The sequence below is a fragment of the Taudactylus pleione genome, unplaced genomic scaffold (genome assembly GCF_031769625.1).
Source record: "Taudactylus pleione unplaced genomic scaffold, aTauple2 ptg000061l, whole genome shotgun sequence".
NCBI classification, from domain to species: Eukaryota; Metazoa; Chordata; class Amphibia; order Anura; family Myobatrachidae; genus Taudactylus; species Taudactylus pleione.
Window position 1 is genome coordinate 15,364,785 of NW_028284463.1, and position 26,650 is coordinate 15,391,434.

General features: G+C 47.2%; 1 protein-coding gene across 1 annotated transcript in view; it reads right to left on the minus strand.

The window, feature by feature from the left end:
• The window catches only part of MEIOB (meiosis specific with OB-fold), a 64,929-nt gene that overhangs the window by 11,202 nt on the left and 27,077 nt on the right, over positions 1-26,650 (minus strand). The window contains exons 6-8 of the mRNA XM_088464937.1: positions 17,398-17,498; positions 13,952-14,004; positions 2,029-2,124 (exon numbers count right to left, since the gene is read on the minus strand). Coding sequence (XP_088321063.1) covers positions 2,029-2,124; positions 13,952-14,004; positions 17,398-17,498 — 250 coding nt within the window. The remainder of the gene's footprint in view (positions 1-2,028; positions 2,125-13,951; positions 14,005-17,397; positions 17,499-26,650) is intronic.

Here is a 26,650-nt window from a genome sequence, read left to right on the forward strand (position 1 = left end):
ACAGGCAGTAAGTGAGCACAGGAACTCTCTCTCAGCGGCTGCTGAGAAACACGTTGCACTGGCAATGATAGAGAGCTCTCAACTCCCTTAAATACCCAGTGCTCCGCTGTGACAGGCCAGAGAGAGCATGTTACCCACCAGGATAGGGCAATTAGATCACAGGGCTAGAGGCAAGATGGCGGCGCTCATGCTGGAGCGGACGGAAACACCGCCAGACCAAACAAGCCCAGTGACAACATGCCCGCACAGGATCACGCACAACCAATGCTCCCCGCCAGGCACCAGCACCAACGCCAGATGCCCCCCGCCATAGCGATCTCACAGGTAATATCCACCGACCAGAAACCCTGGTCGTGACAAGTTGTTCCTTTCTTACGTGCACCGTTACAGGATTTCGCTGGGGTACTTTTCTATGGACTTCTCACGACATTCACGCCTTAGTCTGTGCCCCTGCTTCACAACTTTAAACATCTGCAGAAAGCTTATCTTATCATACATCCAATGGGAGGAGATTTTGGGAGTAGAATTTCCTCTTAACGCAGTAATTATCTGGCTTTAAGCTTGGAAAGCTGACGCGGAATCCAAAAAGTTTCTTAATTTCTTCTTTATTTGGGTAACGTCCTGTTAGGCACTGAACTGGATAACATTAGCAGTCATGCCACAGGGGAAAGAGCTTTTTGCTCCTTAGTATTGCTCCCAAGTCCAGAGGGCCTAGATATTGGGCCTTCTGCAAAATGTTCTTCATCAACGATTTTTGACGACTGACTTGTATTTAGGGTTGTTGTCTTGCTGCAAGAGCCACCTTCTGTAGAGCTTCAGTTCATGGACTGAAACCCTGACATTCTCTTATAGAATTTGCTGGTACCATCCAGAATTTATACTTCAGTCATCATGGCAAGCCATCCTGTTTCATCTGGAAGCAAAACGCCCCAAACTATGATAGTGTCACCGGCACATTTCACAGTTGGGATGCAGTATTTGGTTTTCTACAAACCATAGAATTTCTCATTTAAGCCACATTGTTCTATTTTACTGTAGGTTCATCCGTCCACAGAACAATCTTCCTGTAGTCGTCTGACTCATCCAGGTTTTTTTTTATTTTCAGCAAACTTTAAATGGGCAGCAATGTTCATCTAGGAGAGTAGTGGCTATCGCCTTGCTATGCGCCCGTTCTCTGTTGTTCAGTGTTTTCCTGATGGAGGACTCATAAACACTGACAGTAACCTATGCTCTGCAAATGAGTGCATGTAACTATGAGCAATACAAAGTCATATGCGCTTCATTGGCATCTACATTTACAACCAAGCAGGTGGAACTTTGATGTAATGGGTCGTTCTCACTTAGAGCAGGTGCAACTGCCACAGTCCAGGTTCAGAGGATGCATGAATACAGGTGGCTTAATTATTACCACTGTCAGCTTGATTTACCCACCTGTGCTGAAGCAGAGATATCCCTAATATCTGGGCTGTGAGTGGCCCATGAAGACCGGGTTTGGAAAACAGAGCCTTAAATGAACTGATAATCCTAGAGCAGTGGTTCTCAAACTTGCTCCTTAGGATCCCACACAGGTCACGTTTTCCAGGTCACTCAGCGGGAGAACCGGTGTAGTCATTACTCACTGACACATTTTAAAAGATCCACAGGTGGAGATAATTATTTCACTTGTGATTCTGTGAGGAGACCTGGAAAACATGCACCGTGTGGGGTCCTGAAGACCGAGTTTGAGTACCTGTGTCCTAGAGGTTCATAAACTTTTCCAACAAAGAAGCTTAATGATGAATCATTTTGGCCTTTTAATGCATGAAAAAGTGATATAAAATTGCATGTTATTTGAATATTGGCTTTTCTTCATCTGTAATTATGACCCAGAACTGAACACATTTAAGGCTGCATTTTTGCAGGAATTCAGAAAACGACAAATCAAGCTTTCCTGCATCATGGTGTGAATTTGTATACAGTTTTATATATATATATATATATATATATATATATATATATTGCACCTTTATATCTGCTATCACGCATTACCTGGATTGATTGTGAAGATCGTTTTCGACACAACAGTTGCAACCATTGAATTTCGGAAGGAGTCATAATTTATACGAATCTCTGATGCAAATAGCACTATAGGTATAGAAACAAATCAGCAATATAAATTAATCAGCAACATTTACTTTACAGCAGTACCAGACAGATTTAAAATTTTTAGTTCGAGTTGCACTGAGAGGTACATTAAGACAGTAGGGGTGTTTAGAGGCTTCTAAAAATGTTGTATGGTTGTGTTAGCTATCTATGGCAATGACCCCCTATTTGTACGGTTGATGCCTCTAGTGCAAGGATTATACAGTATATATTGTATTAAACAATGCAGATGTAACAGTGATGACCTAATCTGTAAAATAATAATAATCGATTAATTATGTATTAGGTACTAGGTAATTTTTCTCTAAAAGTGTAAACTCCTCCCATTATGTACTCTCACAGCCTGCAGGGATACTCAATTGTTCCTAACAAATCAACCAAACGATAGAACAAAGGAAAAATAGAATGAGAGAGAGGAAACAAGGTTCTTGAACAAACAGTATGATCTAACTAAGGCGAGCAGGAAAGAAAACCAGAGCATAAAGGGTGGGCATTCAGTGTCCCACAGTGGACTCAGAGAAAAGGATTTTAAAGTATGTATAAAAATCTAATTTTCGCTTTCACCCCTGTGGGCGACACTGGAACACTGGGTGACTTCTCAAAGCAAAACTTTTGATTCTGTAAAACTTGGTGGCTGTGTAAATTGAAGACTAGTTGGCTGCCTGTGACAACTGCTCAGTCAAATCCCAGTGCCACACCACCCACTGATCTAAAATACAATATACTGTTAAATTTTAAAGCATAGCCTGACAAATTACCAATATAGCCCACCTAGCAATGGTCTGCATGGACTCTGGCCAACCTCTCTTATTGGCATCATAGAGTACTGAATTTTAATCCATCATATGCATTTCACTGATCTCAAAGCCCGTCTCACAGTTGGGGCTAGAGAGTTACCTGTATCAGGTGATGAACTGGAATCACTGGAGGCTGGCTGGACTGGAACCATGGGTAACATGAATAGCTCTTTTATTAGAAGAAGTGGGTAGCAGTGAGAATTGCCTTTGGTGATGAGTGACTGGAACTGGAAACTTGAGACGTTGGAATGAGACCAGAAGGAACTTGGAGGGACCGGACTGGGACCGGCAGGAAGGCTGACTGAGCTGGTCGGGTTACTAGTAGATGGGCTTGCAGACGGATGGTAGCATAGAAGCTACTTGTTGTGGCTTGGGAGGCCGTGGGTAGACGTTGGTAGCTGGGTGGCTACGTGGAGCGGCTGGATAGCTATGGGTAGACGCTGGTAGCTGGGTGGCTACGTGGAGTGGCTGGATAGCCGTGGGTAGACGCTGGTACCTGGGTGGCTACATGGAGCGGCTGGATAGCCGTGGGTAGACCCTGGTAGCTGGGTGGCTATGTGGAGCGGCTGGATAGCCGTGGGTAGACGCTGGTAGCGTGGAAGCTACTTGGTGCGGCCTGGGAAACATGGGTGAGAGATGGTAGCGTGGAAGCTACTTGGTGCGGCCTGGGAGCCGTGGGTGAGAGATGGTAGCATGGAAGCTACTTGGTGCGGCCTGGGAGCCGTGGGTGAGAGATGGTAGCGTGGAAGCTACTTGGTGCGGCCTGGGAGCCGTGGGTGAGAGATGGTAGCGTGGAAGCTACTTGGTGCGGCCTGGGAGCCGTGGGTGAGAGATGGTAGCGTGGAAGCTACTTGGTGCGGCCTGGGAGCCGTGTGGAGAAGCTGGTAGCGTGGAAGCTACTTGGAGCGGCCTGGGAGCCGTAGGTGAGAGGCTGGTAGCGTGGATAGCTGAACACAGCAGGCTTACGGATCGCACTGGTCTAGGAACCAGCAGGAGCCTGGGACATGCTGGTACACAGAGGTACAGCTATAGCACAAGTAGTACACCATGGAACATAACAAGATGTTCAAGCACTGAGTGCTATTAGAGGAGGATCTATATACCTAGAGTCTGGCAGCGATTGTTGGATACAGACAGGTGGTCTGGCAGTGGCATTCTGAGTGGAGCAAGGCACAACATGCAGAGGGAGTAATCATCTCTGCAGCCCTTGAGAATCAGGACCACACCTGTGATTCCAATTAAGACTAGTAATGCTCAAAGACAGAGCAGGGTCCAGGTGTTTTATCAGTGTGGGGGAAAAGCACTCTGCACACACAGAGATGTTACAGCCAGCATGATTCTGCCAGAGCAGATGTCCCAGGAGAATTACAAACACAGATCCATGGAGCAGCTGGCAGAGGTTAGTCACAAAAGGTAAAAACTAGCCAGGATTGTGACAGTACCCCCCTCTTCAAGGGTGGACTCCGAACACTAAAATAAATACATAGGAGAACATGAAAAAATGAGACACCCAGGAAACTGAAAAACTTTCTTCCAAACATGACATTACAGGAGCTTCAAACATACGGACACCATCACTCTAGAAACATCTCTTTAGACATCCTCTTAATTCTTACATTTATTGGGATACCAGGAGTGGAAATTCTTCAAAGGGGATGGTTCAAGACCTTCGTCGATTCTTCTTTCTGCTGCGAGAACGTTTTGTGCCAACCGACGGACATGGGACCTCTGGTAACTCCTGTGGAAATACATGACTGGAAAGGACAGGGTCAAATGGCAGATGGTCTGATACCAAATGGTTGTCGAGGAAAGGAGTATTGTCATGCACAGGATCGAATTCAGAATCAGAATCCATGTCCAAAGGAAGATCAGAGGAGTTAACATGACTTGAAAACCTAGAGGACTCCGAAGATGGGTAGAGGGAAACACAACCAACTCTCATGGCATCATGTTGGTGGTCTCTAAAAGTTCTTTGAGTCTTCTTCTTTCGGACTGATTGATCCTGTACCATATGATTTTGAGAAGGGAGTACAGCAGTGTATGTGAGTTTAATATCGGAAGGCGCTGAAATAACTTTAGAATATTTACCAGAACAGGTATCTGAAGACAGACACATAGGAGCAAATTCTTTAATAACAGCTTCACTGAAAGTTTTTATACTTAGAAGCTCTGGATCTTTTCACTCGATGAAAGTGTTGGCCCAGTCCAACGCCTTACCTCTAAAAGAAGCGAAAAGGTATTTAGTAAAGTTGGTAGGAGTGATACCACAAGCTGGATCTGCTTCCATGATTGCAGCATAATGCTTCAGTAATGCAAAGTATTGCGATAAGTCCCCATCGAAATATATGCATCCTGGAGTATCCAATGAAGTTTGTGTGTTCGAGGATTGTGAAGTTGATAGCTATTCGGTACTTGGACTAACTAAAGGAACTGGAAGGAGTCCTGAGGAGCCAGAGACAGCAGCTTCAACAATCGAGGCTGAGAACAGACTACAGGAACTGTCATCCTCTGGAACGGTATTAGCAGGAGACGTTGAACAGGAACCAGGATCAGATTTTGTAGTACCAGACTCTTCTCCCTGATAACTGGCACTTGAAACCCCCTCCTTGAGGCACGAGACTTGAGACCCCCTCCTGGGGTGCGCGACTTGAGACCCCCTCCTGGGGTGCGCAACTTGAGGCCCCCTCCTGGGGTGCGAGACTTGAGGCCCCCTCCTGGGGTGCGAGATTTGAGACCCCCTCCTGGGGTGCGAGACTTGAAACCCCCTCCTGGGGTGCGAGACTTGAGACCTCCTCCTGGGGTGCGAGACTTGAGACCTCCTCCTGGGGTGCGCGACTTGAGACCCCCTCTTGGGGTGCGATACTTAAGACCCCCTCCTGGGGTACAAGACTTGAGATCCCCACCTGGGGCATAATTCTTGTAACCCTCTCCTGGGGTGAGAGACTTAAGGTCCCCTCCTGGAGTACAGAACTTGACACTCCCTGTTGGAGTATGGGACCCAAAATCCCCTTCTGGGGAAGCTGACTCGACTTTTCCTTTTGGGGTATGGAACATGAACCCCCCTTTTGGGATGCGAGGACAGAGACTTCCTCCTGGGGTGAGTGACTCAAAACCCATTCTTGGGTTACGAGACTTGAGGACCCTCCTGGGGTTGAGACTCTGGAGACCCCTCCTGGGGTTGCCAACTGGAGTTCCCTACTGGAACAGGCAGAATCTGGGCTGGGACCGGAACATGCAGAATCCGGGACGGGACCGGAACAGGCAGAATCCGGGACGGGACTGGAACAGGCACTGAGACGTTGACACCTGGAACCACTGCTGGAATTGCAAAGGGAACAGTCTTTGATAAAGTGGTCAGAAGCTCCACAATAGCGACAGAGATGTAAATCTTTACGCCGCTGGCGTTCAGCCACAGAGAGCTTGGAGCGCGGGTAACTTCGATGTCTCACTTTACTTGGCATGGAAGAATCTTTGGTTCTTAGAGATTCCAAGACAGAGTTTTTAGTTGAGACAGAGGTAGCTCTAAGAAATTCAGGAATGATCTGAAAAATTTTGCTGAGTAGAGCCTGTAGCTGTTCCAGCAGTTGATGGAAAGTAGTTAGGGGTTCAGGTAAGATTTGGGTATCATCTAGCCGGTTAGTCAGAATTTGCAGAAGCTGTAGTACTTGATGCTGTACCGCCTCCTGTGAATCCAAACGAGTGATTAGGTTACGGAAAGCACTTGATCCAGGATTAGGTGCTTGATCCGCCACCATCGTTAGACTTGAACATACTGTCACAGTTGGGGCTAGAGAGTTACCTGTGTCAGGTGATAAACTGGAATCACTGGAGGCCGGCTGGACTGGAACCATGGGTAACATGAATAGCTCTTTTATTAGAAGAAGTGGGTAGCAGTGAGATCTGCCTTTGGTGATGAGTGACTGGAACTGGAAACTTGAGACGTTGGAATGAGACCAGAAGGAACTTGGAGGGACCAGACTGGGACCAGCAGGAAGGCTGACTGAGCTGGTCGGGTTACTAGTAGATGGGCTTGCAGACGGATGGTAGCGTAGAAGCTACTTGTTGTGGCTTGGGAGGCCGTGGGTAGACGTTGGTAGCTGGGTGGCTACGTGGAGCGGCTGGATAGCCGTGGGTAGACGCTGGTAGCTGGGTGGCTACGTGGAGCGGCTGGATAGCCGTGGGTAGATGCTGGTAGCTGGGTGGCTACGTGGAGCGGCTGGATAGCCGTGGGTAGACGCTGGTAGCTGGGTGGCTATGTGGAGCGGCTGGATAGCCGTGGGTAGATGCTGGTAGCGTGGAAGCTACTTGGTGCGGCCTGGGAGCAGTGGGTGAGAGATGGTAGCGTGGAAGCTACTTGGTGCGGCCTGGGAGCCGTGGGTGAGAGATGGTAGCGTGGAAGCTACTTGGTGCGGCCTGGGAGCCGTGTGGAGAAGATAGTAGCGTGGAAGCTACTTGGAGCGGCCTGGGAGCCGTAGGTGAGAGGCTGGTAAGGGGATAGCTGAACGCAGCAGGCTTATGGATAGCACTGGTCTAGGAACCAGCAGGAGCCTGGGACATGCTGGTACACAGAGGTACAGCTATAGCACAAGTAGTACACCATGGAACGTAACAAGATGTTCAAGCACTGAGTGCTATTAGAGGGGGATCTATATACCTAGAGTCTGGCAGCGATTGGTGGATACAGACAGGTGGTCTGGCAGTGGCATTCGAGTGGAGCAAGGCACAACATGCAGAGGGAGTAATCATCTCTGCAGCCCTTGAGAATCAGGACCACACCTGTGATTCCAATTAAGACTAGTAATGCTCACAGACAGAGCACGGTCCAGGTGTTTAATCAGTGTGGGAGGAGAGCACTCTGCACACACAGAGATGTTACAGTCAGCATGATTCTACCAGAGCAGATGTCCCAGGAGAATTACAAACACAGATCCATGGAGCAGCTGGCAGAGGTTAGTCACAAAAGGTAAAAACTAGCCAGGATTGTGACAGCCCGTACCACGTTCAGAAGGCAAAGAGAGTCCTCTTCTTCTGGAAACATAAAATGGTCAAATGCCAGAATCACAATGTCCTGATTTAGGTAGAACTTGGAGAAGTACTTTGTTCTGAAAGAAAGATTTAGTCTGATGAACAGCACTTTATTCATGAAAAAAGAGATATACAGATCTACAAAGACAGAGCTCCCCAGCTCCAATACTCATAGAAAGTTTATCTTCAGGTTAAAGGAACTTTAATTCAACTGAATCTGATGGTTTGAAAGGACTATGGTGTATGGCAGTCTACACCAGTTTCGGATTTCAAGGGGATATTGGGGGGAGGTATAGAGGTTGCACGTGCATCACTCCCAGGAAGAAAGTCTGCACCTTTGGTAAAATGACACTTTTCTCTGAAAGAAAACAAAGAGGGACAAAAATTGAACCTCCATGGAGCTAAGTCTCAAACCTCCAACCAACCCACCTACAATGACAACAGTGAGTAGGCCAACTGAAAGGAAGAGGTAGTTAACCCTTTCCTTTCACACCACTTAGATGTAAGATCAAACAAACCCTGAAATAATTCTTGACTAATTTCTAGCCTTAAGCATGGTTTGAACTAAACTCTCAGGGAAACCCTTAGCTGTAGGAATCTTGACTTTAACAGCCACACTATTAAAACCAAACAAGCTAAACCTTGGAGATGAAAGAGCCTCTGACTTAACAGATTATGTATTAGAATGTCCAGTCCGTTGCTGCCAGAATCATTGGAACGCTCTGGCTCTTTATCACCTACAGAAGCATTGCTATCAGACAGAACAGGTAATCAGATGAAACATCAACATGTTGACTACCAATAAACACATATAGATCCTTTGTCCTCATATCAACATCTGGCTAACACCCTCATTCCACAACTGCTGAAAGACATTTGGGTGAAGGGCCATTCACCAAGGTGTAGGACATGCCTGATGGAAACATTTTCTTGGTCCCTCCTTCATGGTTGAAAAAACTGCCATGGCATTGTCTCAGTGGCTCCTTATGGCCCTTCCACAGAAGAGTTGGCATTCTCTGACTAGAACCCAGAACACTGCTCAGAAATTAAACACATTTATGGGAAGCTTGACTCCTCTGGAATCCAAAGAGGATCCAAATCCTGAAAGAGGCACTGAAGGGTGATGGCCTAACAGCCCCAAGGGCTGGTGCTTTGTTACAATTGTCCAATACCAAATAGTGAAAGAGGTGGCCCCTGTTGAGGTTTGTAACAGTCATATGTTGGTGCAACTTGTTCCATTTCGAAATAAGTTCGACCTAAAACTTTCACAAGTGGAACAGTGGAAACCGCACCGCCTCACAACCATATTCCAGTCGACTCTGCAAAAATTAACAGAAATACATCTGTGAACTAACAGGGACCTAGTGCCTGTAAGGAAAGGATCTTGTCTCCTAGCAAAAAAACATCTTCTGCTGTTGGGTGTTGAACAGCATCCCTAAAAAAAACACCTGGTGATAAGGTTTTAAGTTGGATCTCTGTAGTGTAGTAGATGATCTATCCATGAGATACTAAGGTCTGGGCTGTCTATTGTACTTGGGCCTGCAGCAATGCTGAGATCATTCACTGATTACCAGATTTTCCAGTTATAAAATGATAATCACTGCCCCTCCCCCCCCACCCAGACACCAGGAGGGCAACTATCACTGCCATGATCTGCATGAACATCCTCGGCGCTATAGCCATAGTAGAGGGTTCATTTCAATAGCCTATTCCTATCACTGTAGTTTCTGCATGTATTGCACAACCCTTTTAAATGAATGGACTGTTGGAATGAATGAGTCATGGACATGAAAGAGAAAAAAGTTCCAAAAGTCACGGAATAGCAGTATGTAAAGGAAATGGTAGGTGGCGTCACTGTACTGTGACGTTTTGGAAGTGCCCAGATCTGCATCAGTTGTAATCTGACATCTCATGAGTCAGTTTGAACAACGGCTAGGCTGGTCATGGAAAGGCAATGTGAATTATCGGAGTTTGAACAGGGCATGTTAGTGGGTGCCCGACGGATGGTACATTCCATTTACGAAGTTGTGTGGACATTCAACATTCCTCGATCTACGGTGTCACGTGTGTATTGAGAATACCTCATGGAAGGCATTAACCCCCAATGTGGACAGGCCGACCACGGGTGCTTAATGATCGTGACCAGCGTCGCCTGACCAGAATTGTCTGAGGTAACAGACAAGCGAAACTGGTTCAAATCACATCCACAATCAATGCAGGAGATATCAGACACATATTCAGCAGGTCAGTGCAGGGGGTTATGGGAGCAGAAGACAAACCAGAGTGCCCTTACGACACAAAATACAGCGCCTCACCTGGGCTTGTGGCGTCACTAATTGGACCCTGGAGGACTGGCAACATGTGGCATGGTCTGATGAGTACCCGTTCAAGTTGTTTAGGACTGATGGTAGTGGGTGTGACCCCAGTTTTCAACAAGGTACTGTGCAGGCTGGTGATGGCTCCATAGCGGTGTGGGGTGTGTTCACGTGGCATGAGTTGGGTAAGCTGTTCTACCTGAACACGTCATTGACCGGTAACTTCTACGTTGCATCGCTTGATGACCATTTATGTACTGTAAGTTACTTGTTTCTTGTTCACTTATTAGTTCTATGTACTATGTAAGGCGCTGCGGAACACTTGTGGCACCATATAAATAAAGGATAATAATTATTTACAGCCCTTCATAAACTTCATGTACCCCCACAACTATGAAATATTATAGCAGGATAATGCAGCATGTCATCACTCCCAAGTTGTCCAGAAATGTTTCGAGGAGCATTCTGTAGAGTTCCGACGAATGGTGTAGCCACTACATTCGCCCCAAACGAGCATTTATGGGACATGGTGGAAAGGTCCATTCGCACACAAGATCCTGCATCTACAGATATCATGGAACTTTGGGAAGCTATCCAGACGCATACAGTAGGTCAACATCTCTCAGAGATCTTCTGTCCAGGGCCGCCATCAGGGGGGACTGCCCAGACACTCGGACAGAGAGGGGGGGCGGCGCGCTCCTACAGCTTAGCGCCCGCCGTCGGTGCTGTGCAATAAAGTGAGAGGGAGTGGCAGCCCGCTACTACCCCCTTGAATTAAAAGTTGCATGGGGGCACTCCTACCGGCGCGCTGCTCGCTACTACCCCCTGTAATAAAAGTGAGTGCCAGGGGGGCCTGCTCCTACTGTCCACCTGCTCCGCCTCCTACAGCTGCGGGCGTACAATAAAGTTTTTTTTGTGAGCCAGCGCACCTGACGTCATGATATCACACCGCTGAAAGAGAGAGAAGCTGTGGCTCGTGAGGAGCAGCCAGAACAGAAGAAGGATGTAAGTGACTTGCATGTCATGCGGTGATGGGGGCCGGAGAATGGAGACGAGAGTCAAAACAAAGCTGGAGAGACAGAATGGGACTGGCTGATGTTAAGGAGACATCACAGGGCTGGAGAAACAGAAGGGGGCTGCACAGCTGGCTGGGATTAGGGAGACACCGCAGGACTGGAGAGACAGAAGGGTACTGGCTGGGGTTAGGGAGACACCACAGGGCTAGAGACACAGAAGGGTTCAGAACTGCTGGCTGGCATTTAGGAGACACCACTGGGCTGGAAAGATCTGCCTAAAAAAAAATGTGTTTAGGAATAAGGTAGGGGCCTTCCTATTTTGTCAGTCCCAGGCCCCACAATTTCTTATGGCAACCATGCTCCCATCCACTGGTGGAATCGATGATACGTCGAGTTACTGCATTTCGCTGGGCTACATGATACTAGACACCTATCCCCTGACTTTTGCAACGTCAGTGTATAGTACAATGATGATGTAATCACTCTTGCTAATCTCAAGTGGATATGCATAAATTAGAGATGAGCGGTTCGGATTCTGTGGAATCCGAACCGCTCCGAACATTGGGGATCCGAGTCCACCCGAACCCTGTTCAGGTGTTCACCGCCTGACTCGGATCCCCGTTCGGGGCTGAACGGCGGCCGCCTGATGTCGGATTCTCTCTAGAGAATCTGACATCAGGGCTCCTATTGTGTAGGGCAGAGCGCTGTGATAGCGCTTTGCCCTACACAGACACAAACACACAGCCGCCAGCGGCAGCTGTGTGGTTGTTACAGCAGCCAATGAGAGTCACACAGACTCTCATTGGCTGCTGCACGGAGGGAGCCGGCTGGAGCTCCGTCTTCCGGCTCCCTCCTCAGCGTGTGACAGCAGAGCGGATGGCGCGGGAGCGGGGATACAGGTAAGTTTTTATTTATTTATTTTTTACTTGTGCAAGGGCCGGGGGCGCTACTGGGGGGGGTTTGCTACTGGGGGGGTCTGCTACTGGGGGTGCGGGAGGGCCATACTACTGGGGGGGCCTGCTACAGGGGGGGGGCGTTACTACTGGGGGGGTCTGCTACTGGGGGGGCTATACTACTGGGGGGGTCTGCTACTGGGGGGGGGTCTGCTACTGGGGGTCCATACTACTGAGGGGCCTGCTACGGGGGGGCTATACTACTGGGGGGGTCTGCTACTGGGGGGGCCATACTACTGAGGGGCCTGCTACTGGGGGGCCATACTACTGGGGGGGGATACTACTGGGGGGGCATACTACTGGGGGGGCTTACTACTACAGGGGTAGGCCATACTACAGGGGGGGCTACTACTGGGGCAGCCTACTACTGGGGGGGCATACTACTGGGGGGGCCATACTACTGGGGGGGCTGCTAATGGGGGGCATACTACTGGGGGGGCCTGCTAATGGGGGGCATACTACTGGGTGGCATGCTAATGGGGGGCATACTACTGGGGGGGCCTGCTAATGGGGGGCATACTACTGGGGGGCATTCTACTGGGGGCACTGCATCGGGGACCCTACTACTAAGGGGACTGCATAGGGGGCACAACTGCTGGGGGCATTGTGTAAGGGACACCGCTACTGTGGGCATTGTGTAAAAGGGGCACTACTGTCGGCATTGTGTAAAAGGATCACTACTGTGGGCATTGTGTAAAAGGGGCACTACTGTGTGTCGTAACATAAATAAGAGACACTACTTTATGGTGTAATGTGAATCAGGCCCTATGTGCGGTGTAATGTGAATAAGATTGTGCACTGTGACTCCTTGGGCCGTAGCCCACTATGTAAACAAGTACTGTGATTCTGCTGGCCGTACCCCACTGGGTGGGTGCACTACTTTTCATTTCTGCCACTGCTGTGTGGCAATGTGTCATAGATGTGCTTTATACTGTGGTGTCTGTGTCGTTGTGCCGCTGCTTTGTCGCTTAGTAACCAGTCAGCTCACTGCAACCTTTGGCCAATAATATTGAAAACAATATTATAAGCTGTGATATGGTCTAAATTGACTGGAAATCAATGTTATTGAGGTTAATAATACTCTAGGAAGAAAAAAAAGACCAATTTATGTGATTTTAGCTTTTTTTGTCAATTTTTGTAAAAAAATCCAAATCCAAAGCCAGTCACCGCAGTTTGGCAAATCCAAAGCCGGACGACGAATTAGAACCAAATCCAAATCCGGCAAAAATGGTCCGGAGCACATCCCTAGCATAAATACACATATTGATAATGGACTTTTTACATGCAGTGACATGCTTTCAATGTACAGAAGTACATCAAGAAGCTTCCCCAGCAAAATACACAGCAGTGTACTTGCATGCAGACACAATTATGAACGCAAATGTGTTTGGACACAGATTAGAATGGATTTCCACATGGAATTGCATGTTTTGCATTTTCTTTAAAACCGCAATTCAGCATAGCAATTAAACGCAAATGGGCCTGTACGAGGAATTACAGCTAAATTTTGGAGAAGTCAAACAGAATATATAAATAGCCGGGGAAAAAGTTTGCACATTCTATTAAACCTGAAAATCTTAAACTACAATGAAAGAAGAATTTAAATAATTGGGACTGCAAGATTGACATGTTATCAAGATATACAAATGAAGGCAGTATTATGAAAATATAAGAATATAAAAAAATAAAAGTGAACAAATAACCTGTTTCTCGTGGTATCCAGGTCTGTGCCAACTGGATGCATTCATTACTCCAGCTAAAATTCATGAAGGATATAAATAAATAAATAACTTTACTACAATTTGGATGGATACAATTTTCTACAAAACTGTTCTAAGACCAGCGAGGTACTTTAATCCATTCATTGCAACTGTATAAAGCCTGTTTCAAAATATACAGTGCCTTGCAAAAGTATTTACCCCCCCCCCTTTGGCTTTTTACCTTTTTTGTTACATTACAACCTGCCATATTTTTTAATCTGAATTTTATGTGATGGGTCTGCACAAAATAGTCTAATTTGGTAAAGTGAAATGAGAAAAAAAAAATATAAAAAAATAATCTTTATAATCAACCCCTTTGCTATGAAGCCCCTCAAAAGTTCTGGTGCAACCAATTACCTTCAGAAGTCACATAATTAGTGAAATGAAGTCCACTTGTGTGAAATCTAAGTGTCACATGATCTGTCAGTATAAACACACCTTTTCTGAAAGGCCCCAGAGGCTGCAACACCACTAAACAAGAGGCATCACACCATGAAGACCAAGGAGCTCTCCAAACAAGTCAGGGACAAAGTTGTTGAGAAGTACAATTCTGGGTTGGGTTATAAAAAAATATCCAAATCTTTGATGATTCCCCGGAGCACCATCAAATCCATCATCATCAAATGGAAAGAACATGGTACCACAACAAACCTGCCAAGAGAGGGCCGCCCACCAAAATTCACAGACTGGGCAAGGAGGGCATTAATCAGAGAGGCAGCACAGAGACCAAAGGTAACCCTGAAGGAGATGCAGAGTTCCGCAGCAGAGACTGGTGTACCTGTGCATGTGACCACAATAAGCCGTACACTCCATAGAGCTGGGCTTTATGGAATAGTGGCCAGAAAAAAGCCATTACTTAGTAATAAAATTAAGAAGTCACGATTTGAATTTGCCAAAAGGCATGTGGGCGACGACCCAAATGTATGGAGGAAGGTGCACTGGTCAGATGAGACTAAAATTTTACTTTTCGGCAACCAAGGAAAACGCTATGTCTGGCGCAAACCCAACACATCCCATCACCCCAAGAACACCATCCCCACAGTGAAACATGGTGGTGGCAGCATCATATTGTGGGGATGTTTTTCAGCAGCAGGGACTGGGAAACTGATTTGAGTTGAGGGAAAGATGGATGGTGCTAAATACAGGGATATTTTTGAGAAAAACCTGTTTCAGTCTGCCTGTGATTTGAGACTGGGACGGAGGTTCACCTTCCAGCAGGACAATGACCCGAAGCATACTGCTAAAGCAACACTCGAGGGGTTTAAGGGGAAACATTTAAATGTGTTGGAATGGCTTAGTCAAAGTCCAGATCTCAATCCAATTGAGAATCTGTGGTCAGACTTGAAGATTGCTGTTCACAAGCGGAAACCATCCAACATGAAGGAGCTGGAGCAGTTTTGCCTTGAGGAATGGGCAAAAATCCCAGGGGCAAGATGTGGCAAGCTCATAGAGACTTATCCAAAGCGACTTGCAGCTGTAATTGCCGTAAAAGGCGGCTCGACAAAGTACTGACTTTAGGGGGGTGAATAGTTATGCACGCTGAAGTTTTCTATTATGTTATCATAAATGTTGTTTGATTCACAATATAATAAAAAAAAATCTTTACAGTTGTAGGCATGTTCTGTGAATGAAATGATGCACACCTTCACACAATCTATTATAATTCCAGGTTGCGAGACAACAAAACATGAAAAATGCAAAGGGGGGTGAATACTGTTGGAAGGCACTGTATATGGTAAGCACTGTGATGAACATGCTGTAGGCTCTTGCACAAGTTACCATGATAAACCTTTTCTTGTAACTTCACCCAATGCATAAAGTACCACTAATTTATATACTGCATTCAGAAAAGATCTTCTAAAAATACAATATGTTACACTGGCCATTTGAATGCTAATATGCTCTAGGCTTTATTTGATTGTTTGTTTGTTTATAGTCAAAATACGAAATGGAAAATTATTAAATAATGTAGCGCGACAAAGATGGCTTCCTTTATCTGGTACTTTTGTGGGTAGGATCAGGGCCGTAACTGGGCTTAACAGCATCCTGTGCCACCCCCGCCCCTTTGTGCATGATGTCATGACGTCGCATGGATACTACTGACGGCACTGCCACAGTTATAATGGCTGCAAGGTTTCTAGCCAGAAGCAAATGCCGTGGGGTAGCGACAGTGCCGCCCACAAAGTCATGTGGTCTGTGCGGCAGCACCTGTCACATATCCCTAGTTATGGCCTTGGGTAGGATGAACAATCAGCAGAACTACTGATTCTGGGGGTCATTCAGACCCACTCGCAAGCGGCAGTACGCTCCGTCGTGCTTATGCCAGACCCGGATTGCGACAGCCAAGCTGTCGCTCCGGGTCTCGCACCAAAGGGGGCGTGCTGTCGATGGTGACTGACAGCACGCCCCCTTTGGTGGGCGTGCCTGCCAGACGGAGGCGTTCCCATGGGAACGCATACCGTCTGAAGCCGGCCCCACTGACATCACTAGTGATGTCAGTGGGAGTGATTTTGGCTCTGATAGAGCCAAAATCACTCCAGGGCTTGTGGCTGGGAAACCCAACCGCAGGGTTTCCGTCGCAAGTCCGATGGTCGCGACCATCTTTTTGGACGCTCGTATATGCTGTGGGTGGTCACCCACAGCTATACGAGCATCCAGGAGGACACTCCATTTTAATGGAGGAGGGCCCTGATTCAGAGCGAGCGCTCTGGTCAGAGCGTCCGGCTCTGAATCAGGCCCTCTGTCTGTAACTTGTATTTAGAGGTCAATCTTAGGGTTCAATCCAATTAGCCGCCATACGTTCACGTGTGAGAGTCAGCACGGCAGCAGCCGCGCTTTGTGGCACCCTGAATTTGCTCAAAACAGAGTAAATTCGGCATGGGAGAGGGCCGCGAGATGTGGTGCGGTTGTCGACATGTTGAGGACGTGGCAATGGCAACTCGCACCCTTCACGGCTAATTGGATAGACCCCTTAATATAAGGGGTCTGGTTGGCCATGAAGGTGGCTGCATGCTCTGAACGATATATCGTTCAGTGTTGGCACTGTGCAGTTAGTAAACGACTGAACGATAACGATATCGTTATCATTCAGTCTTTACACTGTCGGGTAGTGGATACCCACCTTAAGCAATTTTTTTGTATCACCAGACAATGAAAAAAAATTGCAGCTTTAAATTAGGTAACTTTTCCAGATACAGCATACCGCACCTAGCATACAACATATTTTAATAATTTTTATTGGTAGTTTTCCACACGACTTGTAATTATACATGCCCCAAGATTTGTAGGAAGAAGAAAGAGTTTAAAGAAGAACCAAAACTAAAGTTGCAGCAATGTCAGGAATCTCCCAGTGTCTGGGAAATATATAACTTGCAAAATCTTGTACTTACCACATCAGTGCAAATGAATCAACTGCATCATCAAACAACTTGACCTCACATCTTTGGCCTTTTCTTTTGTCAGAAGTGGTAAAGGACTTTATTTCTCCAACCTAATTAAAGCCAAAATACAACTTTTCTATATTTATTTATAGTTTTAGAAATAATTTATCACTAGCATTTTGGATCCGTCATTGGCTGGGGCCAGGGGTCTCTCTCTCTCTCTCCCCCTCCTCTTGTCCCCACCCTACGTCTTTCAGGCAATGCGAAGCTATCGGCTCCGCAACATCTTGCCCCTTACTTCCCACTGTCCCTTCTCTTTGTACTACAGTGGGAGCCGTTAGTGGGGGGCACGAAATAGGCGAGTGCACTGGCTTCCACAGTGCATGATGTAGACAGGACAGTTATTTAGAATTATATTATAGAGTCAATACAACCACACCTTCCACAGCACTGTACAATCTAAGAGACAAATCGTAAATTGAATATTTGTACTTCTGTTAAATCCTTTTCTCTGAATCTGTTGGGGACACTGACGCTGGTATAGAGGATCCAGATAGGAAGTCACACTTTAAGGCAGTGTTTCCCAACTCCAGTCCTCAGGCACAGGGCCAGATTAACAATGGGGCGGATGGAGCTCCAGCTCTAGGTCTCCACAAAAAAATAGGCCCATCATCAGCATGATGATGACCAGCTGCGTAGCTGGTCACAGAGGGCCTGACTCAGAGCCGGACGCTATTAGCGGATGCTCGTTCTACAAAAGGGGCCGGATATTTAAATTGAGCGCTCGCTCTTTGCGGTGTGTTGACGTCTCTATGTCTGAGCGAGCGTCCGAAAAATGCACTCACTATTTTGTAAAGACGCCCCTTTGCCGTTCGCATCACACGTCATCTCCGGTATTTATTAATCAGGAACATCAAAAGGCATCTGAACTGCTCGCAGTGCTTATGGTAGGATTTTCTTTCCCCTAATATTGCGAGCAGTTCAGGCTAAAGGACAACCAAGTAACGTGGTCGATGACACTCCTTTACTAATTATGCACTCCCATTAAACGCCCTTTTGACCGTTAGGCACGCCTGCGTTCGGATCTCCACTCCCCTGTTTTCAAGCACCTTCCCCTGTTACCACCCACAAACGATACATTCTGTCAATCAAACTAGCAGCCCCTTGCTGTTTTACGAGCGCACGATTTCTGACCGCAATGACTGTTTTGCGCATGCGCATTACGACCCATACGCATGCGCAGTTGTGCGAACATCGCTCAGAGCGAACAAGCGGCTGCTTACGAGCGGCTCTGAATCAGGCCCAGAGTCAGCAATAAATTATAAGTATTAAAATAGTTTTTCTAGTTTTCACACAAAATTATGCATTTATGTTATTTAGGGAGACAATGGAGCTGATAGTGTATGGGGTGTACACCTACACAGCACTGGTTACAGCTGCTCCCTTTCTCAGTATAGGCCCTTGAACATTTTCAGCCCCAGGCCCATGTGGCCCTTAATCCGGCCCTGCTCAGGCAAACCTAACAGTGCATGTTCTCCAGGTCTCTTCACAAAATAACATGTGAAATAATTAGCACCATCTGTGGATTCTTTAAAATGTATCAGACAAGCCTGCCATCTAAAGTTGTATATCCCCAGGTATTTGGACGACTCCCGCATGTGTACGACTAAAATTAGCAGTTCATACCTGGGTATGTCTGATTGCAATCCCACAAACAGCTGCTCAGACTACTTTCTCACTGCCTTGTTAACTCATGCAAAGGTTAAAATGGTTCTTTAGAGGCCATTGCAGTCACACATACAGACTTAATAATGGTCTGGAATTTTTTGTTGGTGCCATCCCTTAAGGCTGCTGCATTTGGAATTGGAAAAGTAGCGTTCTTGGACAACAGTGCTATCTAGGCATCCGCCTTGGGTGCAGATTTCCAGGGCTGTAACTTAGGGTGTGCAAGCGGTGCCTCTGCACAGAGCACTGTGGTTGGCAATGTGTTAGGATCCACGGCAGGGGATCATCTTGGTGGCAGTTCCCAGTCATAGTTGCGATTGGGACACTACATCATGTCTTGTCCATGTTCCAGCTGTTGCAGGCAGCTGGATTTCTGTCTAGTCTGTGTACAGCTCTAAGCTGTATTCCTGCTTGTCTGTGTGCAGACCTCAGCTGCACACTAGTTAATGGTCTGTCTGCTGAACTCAGTTGCACACTAGTCTGTCATTAGGGAAGGCTCTCTGCAGGGAACTGCTCTGATTGGATCCTGTATCTAATAAGTTACAGCCAGCCCTACACTCCGTGCTGGTTATACTGTCTGACATTCTATGTTAGTTGGTCTGTCCTCAGAAGCCTGAGTCCTAGCCGGTCTTCCAAGTTCCACAGTTCTATTATCCTGTACCTGTCAGTATTTCAGCCCCGCAGCATTCCTATACCACAGTCCTGTCTAGCTGTGTCTGTTTAGTTCCAGCTTACCCTACCTGCAGTGTTCTCTACCTCGCTGCTTCCAGCCTGAGTTCCTGCCGCGTCTGATTGCACCTGTCTGTCGTCTGGATCCTGCACCTTGGCCTGCAAACCTGCATCAGTCTGTTCTTCAATCAGCTCTCAAGCCGCATCACGGCCTGCAAGGCTGCATCTAGCACCATCACGGCTCAGTAGCCGGCTGCGGGACCCCATGGTTCACCGCAGCCGGCCAATGCTACGCAGATTATCTGATGCTGCATTGGACAAGGCAGCTCGGATAAGTAATGCACAGGAGGCGTGATACCTCATGCTGCATTACCATATCTGCAAGGATCGCAATTGCAAAGCTGCCTGCATGCAGCTTTGCAATTACGATCCTTGCAGAATCAGGCCCCCTGTCTGTACCATTATGGCTAAGTACCCATATCTCGGCAGTACTGCTGCACCTTGGCCCTCAAGGCCACATCCAGTACCTTGTCCTTCTTTGTTGTGTCTGTCTAGTCTTTGTTTCTTATTCGTCTGTCCAGCCCTTGTCTATGTTTTTCTTGCCAGTCTTGTCTAGTCTGTAAATCCTGCAATTCATCAGTCCTGGTTTCTCCTGCCCTGCAGCTAGTAGTCATTGTACGGCCATTCCTTGTCTGGTGTCCTAGCTGCATTATAGTCCCTAGACATATCTGAGATCATAATTATCTATTGCTGCTTGAGTACCGTGTCATCAGTTCTAGTACTATCTACCTGCAGCACACTCCATCTAGCACCAGTAGTGGAAGGACTGCCACTCCTTATCCCAAACTATCCTAGGACAGCAGTCCTGCGGCCTCATCTCTTCATGAGAACAGTAACACGCTGTCGCTGCACCACAGTCCCTGCATCTTTTGTACGCTCCAGACATGCACTCTGCAGCCTTTTCAACACCCTGGAGCATCCTGAAGATGCTCCAGCGGTGCTGCTGTCCTTTCCGTCATTCCGGCCCTGCTCCTTTGGCATTACGTCATGTAGTCAGGGGAGTGGACCGCACAGGGCACCGTAAAGCCCTGTTACGGCTCTGCAGATTCCCATTTATCCATATCCGCCTTGTATAAAAGATAAAAAGTCTGCAAGCTGTGTGATACCTGAAACGTACAATGAGGTTATGCTTCACTCAGTACGTCCTCCTACTGTGAAGATAATCAACCGTTTCTTCTTGCTTTAGAACAGCATATAGTCAGTCACCACCAACTCACTGTCTTGAATGTTTAGTGATTGCGTACAACCTGCACTAAATAATACACACCTTACCATCAGTGGAATTATGGCCACTGACCAGAGTGAGTGCTTACTCAGGACCCCATACTTGACCCAATCCTGAACAATGGTGTCCCTGTACTTCATTGTGAGTTCCAATTGGCAGTTAGTCCTGAAGCCACGCCTCTAGTGTGTAGCCTGACGCTGTGGCTCCCAGCGGTGCATGGGGATCCACTATTTGCAACAATAGCAGATATCAGAACAGCTTAAGAGTTATTTGGGAAATAAATTAAAACCGTTGACAGTTCTGTAAAAAATATATTGGCGTCATCCCTAAGAGACACTGCGCTGGGAATTGGAATTGTGGTGGTCTTGGACAAGCGTTCTATTGGGGAAACCACCTTTCAAGGAGACTGACATGTCCTCACTAGGCAGAGGCTATAGGCTCTGCAGGCTGCATGAAACCTGGAACATCCCATCAGGTTTGGTTCATGCTTCATAAAGTAAATCTTCTAAGTGAGGAGAGGGGGAAAAAAAAAGAAATAGAGTTGCTTAATTTTTTTTCTTTTACTCAAACTTAAAAAATGTGTGGTGTTTGAATCCTCTCCCAATTATGAATGCTAAGAGCTTGCCACACCATCTGCACCAAGTTGCCTACACCGGGTGTAGTATGTATTACCAACTGCCGCATGGCCGGCGGTTCAAATCCCGACAGTGGAAGCCCGGCAGAGGTGAAGATCCCGATCGCTAATAAGGTAAGTATCACTAACCCTATTTTCCCCCCTAACCCTCCCTTAGGGGTGCCTAACCCTAACCTCCCCCAAGTGCCTAACCCTAAACCGCCCTTCCCTGAGGCCTCGCCCTAAGTCTCCCGGGGAGGTGCCTAACCCTAACCTCCCTCTGGGGGTGCCTAACCCTAACCCTCCCTTCCCCTAGCCTAAACCTAACCCTCCCGTTATAGTACCTTCCCGGGATTAAACAGTCGGGAAGCCGGCGGTCGTATTTAGACCGTCGGCTTCTTGACTACATCCCGCCTACACCATGCCATCTAGAGTAGTCCCCATCTAAGTACGAGATATTCCCAAAGTCCAGATCATCAGCTGCTTCTCCTTCCTCAGAGTAATACTTGTCAGGACCGCAGCACTCTGGTGCTTACAAGGTTTAGCTGTAGAGTGTTCAATAAAATCCTCTCCGCTGCTGAGGAAATTACTACAACTGCACATTTGGACAGACTTTGAACCCAAGCCAAAGTAATAAGAGGGTCCAGTTCGGCGGCACCACTTAAGGGCATGCTCCCCAGCCAACCCTAAGCCTAACATGCTGCGTGTGCATAGTATGCCCACCCGAGACTGTCTACCAGGTAGTTTAGCCTGATATTCCCATTCGAATACTGACCAACAAGTGTCGGTATTCTAACCCTGTCGGGATGCCGGTGTCGGGATTCTGCCCGTCGGGATGCCAAACATCGGCATCTCGTACCTATCCCATCTGGACAGGATGCGGTCAATATCCCGACCGCAGGGATATTGGCGCTCAGATTGCGGGCGTCAGAATCCTGATACTTGTCAAAATCCTGGCTCCGGCATCCCGACCACAAGAATCCCAAAGGTAAGTAGTGGGTTTGAGGGGAGAGTTAGCGTTAGGCACCAGGGGGGGTAAGGGTGCAGGGAGGTTATGTTTAGGCACTAGGGGGGGGGGTTAGGTAATGGGGAGGGTTAGGGATGCCGACGTTGGGATTCTGACAGTCAGCATCCAGGAACCCATCCCTTTGAACTGTGCCTGCTGTCTGTCTGCCTGAAGGTGCCAAAAGAACATGGGTCCACAGTTACTACAGCTGCTAGTCACGGCAGCAGCAGAAGTGAATGTGAAAACATAATAAATTAGATGAACAAAGCCATGAAAATACCACGTCAACATATTGGTGTTGGTATGTTGAATGTTTTCTGAAAGTATCGACATTTTAACCCTGTCAACCTATATCCATATATCAACATTGGTTGTTGACATAATGACCACATCGTCATTCTGTCGACACTCAGAAACTGTCAACATTGTGCTGTCGACATTCTGACTGTCGACAAGGCAACAAGATACCAAGAAAAACATAGATATAAAATGGTCAGCTGGTAACACAAGATAGCAATGTTAATGGATGGGAAGAGTCACATATACCAATTACTGTATGAATGAAGGTAGCATGTATTTGGGAATAGTGCAATTAAGGTGTAACTTTTTTTTGCACATTATCATGTTTCAAAAACGTGTGCAGAAGAAATATTTTAAAAACTTGAATATTCTGCACAATTTAAAAAACATTGTTATATTTATGTGTAAATTAGGGTCTGATTTTTACCTTACGCAGGCTGGCCGGCTTGCAAGGCCAGGAAGTCTGCATCCACGGACGCAGATCCTGGCCTCGTCACTCCTGGAAAACGGGGGCGAGACGTCCCCGTTTCCGGGAACACGGGCAATCTCTACCCCTGCACCGCCACCCAAATGCCTCTGCCTGTAAATCAGGCAGGGAATAGGGGAGCCTGCGTGCAATCTCGTAGGACCCGTTCTGCACATGCGGTAATCGGGAATCTGCGTATCATCATCTGTCCTCTGCTGAATCAGCCCCTATAGGAACTACAGTATTCTGTATAGAGTGAGCTGCCATAGGCAGTATTCTGTATAGAGTGAGCTGCCATAGGCAGTATTCTGTATAGAGTGGGCTGCCATAGGCAGTATTCTGTATAGAGTGGGATGCCACAGGCAGTATTTTGTATAGAGTGGGCTGCCATAGGCAGTATTCTGTATAGAGTGGGATGCCACAGGCAGTATTCTGTATAGAGTGGGCTGCCACAGGCAGTATTCTGTATAGAGTGGGATGCCACAGGCAGTATTCTGTATAGAGTGGGCTGCCAGAGGCAGTATTCTGTATATAGTGAGCTGCCACAGGCAGTATTCTGTATAGAGTGAGCTGCCATAGGCAGTATTCTGTATAGAGTGGGATGCCACAGGCAGTATTGTGTATAGAGTGAGCTGCCACAGAAAGTATTCTGTATAGAGTGAGCTGCCATAGGCAGTATTCTGCATAGAGTGAGCTGTCACAGGCAGTATTGTGTATAGAGTGAGCTGTCACAGGCAGTATTGTGTATAGAGTGAATTGCCACAGGCAGTATTCTGTATAGTGAATTGCCACAGGCAGTATTCTGTATAGAGTGGGATGCCACAGGCAGTATTGTGTATAGAGTGGGCTACTACAGGCAGTATTCTGTATAGAGTGAGCTGCCACAGGCAGTATTCTGTATAGAGTGAATTGCCACAGGCAGTATTCTGTATAGAGTGGGCTGCCACAGGCAGTATTCTGTATAGAGTGAGCTGCCACAGGCAGTATTCTGTATAGAGTGAGCTGCCACAGGCAGTATTCTGTATAGAGTGAATTGCCACAGGCAGTATTCTGTATAGAGTGGGCTGCCACAGGCAGTATTCTGTATAGAGTGAGCTGCCACAGGCAGTATTCTGTATAGAGTGAATTGCCACAGGCAGTATTCTGTATAGAGTGGGCTGCCACAGGCAGTATTCTGTATAGAGTGGGCTGCCATAGACAGTATTCTGTATAGAGTGGGCTGCTATAGGCAGTATTCTGTATAGAGTGAGCTGCCACAGGCAGTATTCTGTATAGAGTGAGCTGTCACAGGCAGTATTCTGTATAGAGTGGGCTGCCATAGGCAGTATTCTGTATAGAGTGGGCTGCCATAGACAGTATTCTGTATAGAGTGGGCTGCCATAGGCAGTACTCTGTATAGAGTGAGCTGCCATAGGCAGTACTCTGTATAGAGTGAGCTGCCATAGGCAGTATTCTGTATAGAGTGGGCTGCCATAGGCAGTATTCTGTATAGAGTGGGCTGCCACAGGCAGTATTCTGTATAGAGTGAGCTGCCACAGGCAGTATTCTGTATAGAGTGAGCTGCCACAGGCAGTATTCTGTATAGAGTGAATTGCCACAGGCAGTATTCTGTATAGAGTGGGCTGCCACAGGCAGTATTCTGTATAGAGTGAGCTGCCACAGGCAGTATTCTGTATAGAGTGAATTGCCACAGGCAGTATTCTGTATAGAGTGGGCTGCCACAGGCAGTATTCTGTATAGAGTGAGCTGCCCCAAGCAATATTCTGTATAGAGTGAGCTGCCCCAGGCAGTATTCTGTATAGAGTGAATTGCCACAGGCAGTATTCTGTATAGAGTGGGCTGCCACAGGAAGTATTCTGTATAGAGTGAGCTGCCACAAGCAGTATTCTGTATAGAGTGAGCTGCCCCAGGCAGTATTCTGTATAGAGTCAGCTGCCCTAGGCAGTATTCTGTATGGAGCTGCCCCAGGCAGTATTCTGTATAGAGTGAGCTGCCCCAGGCAGTATTCTGTATAGAGCTGCCCCAGGCAGTATTCTGTATAGAGTGGGCTACCCCAGGCAGTATTCTGTATAGAGTGGGCTGCCACAGGCAGTATTCTGTATAGAGTGGGATGCCACAGGCAGTATTCTGTATAGAGTGGGCTGCCAGAGGCAGTATTCTGTATAGAGTGGGCTGCCATAGGCAGTATTCTGTATAGAGTGGGCTGCCATAGACAGTATTCTGTATAGAGTGGGATGCCACAGGCAGTATTGTGTATAGAGTGGGCTACCACAGGCAGTATTCTGTATAGAGTGAGCTGCCACAGGCAGTATTCTGTATAGAGTGAATTGCCACAGGCAGTATTCTGTATAGAGTGGGCTGCCACAGGCAGTATTCTGTATAGAGTGAGCTGCCACAGGCAGTATTCTGTATAGAGTGAGCTGCCACAGGCAGTATTCTGTATAGAGTGAATTGCCACAGGCAGTATTCTGTATAGAGTGGGCTGCCACAGGCAGTATTCTGTATAGAGTGAGCTGCCACAGGCAGTATGCTGTATAGAGTGAATTGCCACAGGCAGTATTCTGTATAGAGTGGGCTGCCACAGGCAGTATTCTGTATAGAGTGGGCTGCCATAGACAGTATTCTGTATAGAGTGGGCTGCTATAGGCAGTATTCTGTATAGAGTGAGCTGCCACAGGCAGTATTCTGTATAGAGTGAGCTGTCACAGGCAGTATTCTGTATAGAGTGGGCTGCCATAGGCAGTATTCTGTATAGAGTGGGCTGCCATAGACAGTATTCTGTATAGAGTGGGTTGCCATAGGCAGTACTCTGTATAGAGTGAGCTGCCATAGGCAGTACTCTGTATAGAGTGAGCTGCCATAGGCAGTATTCTGTATAGAGTGGGCTGCCATAGGCAGTATTCTGTATAGAGTGGGCTGCCACAGGCAGTATTCTGTATAGAGTGAGCTGCCACAGGCAGTATTCTGTATAGAGTGAGCTGCCACAGGCAGTATTCTGTATAGAGTGAATTGCCACAGGCAGTATTCTGTATAGAGTGGGCTGCCACAGGCAGTATTCTGTATAGAGTGAGCTGCCACAGGCAGTATTCTGTATAGAGTGAATTGCCACAGGCAGTATTCTGTATAGAGTGGGCTGCCACAGGCAGTATTCTGTATAGAGTGAGCTGCCCCAAGCAATATTCTGTATAGAGTGAGCTG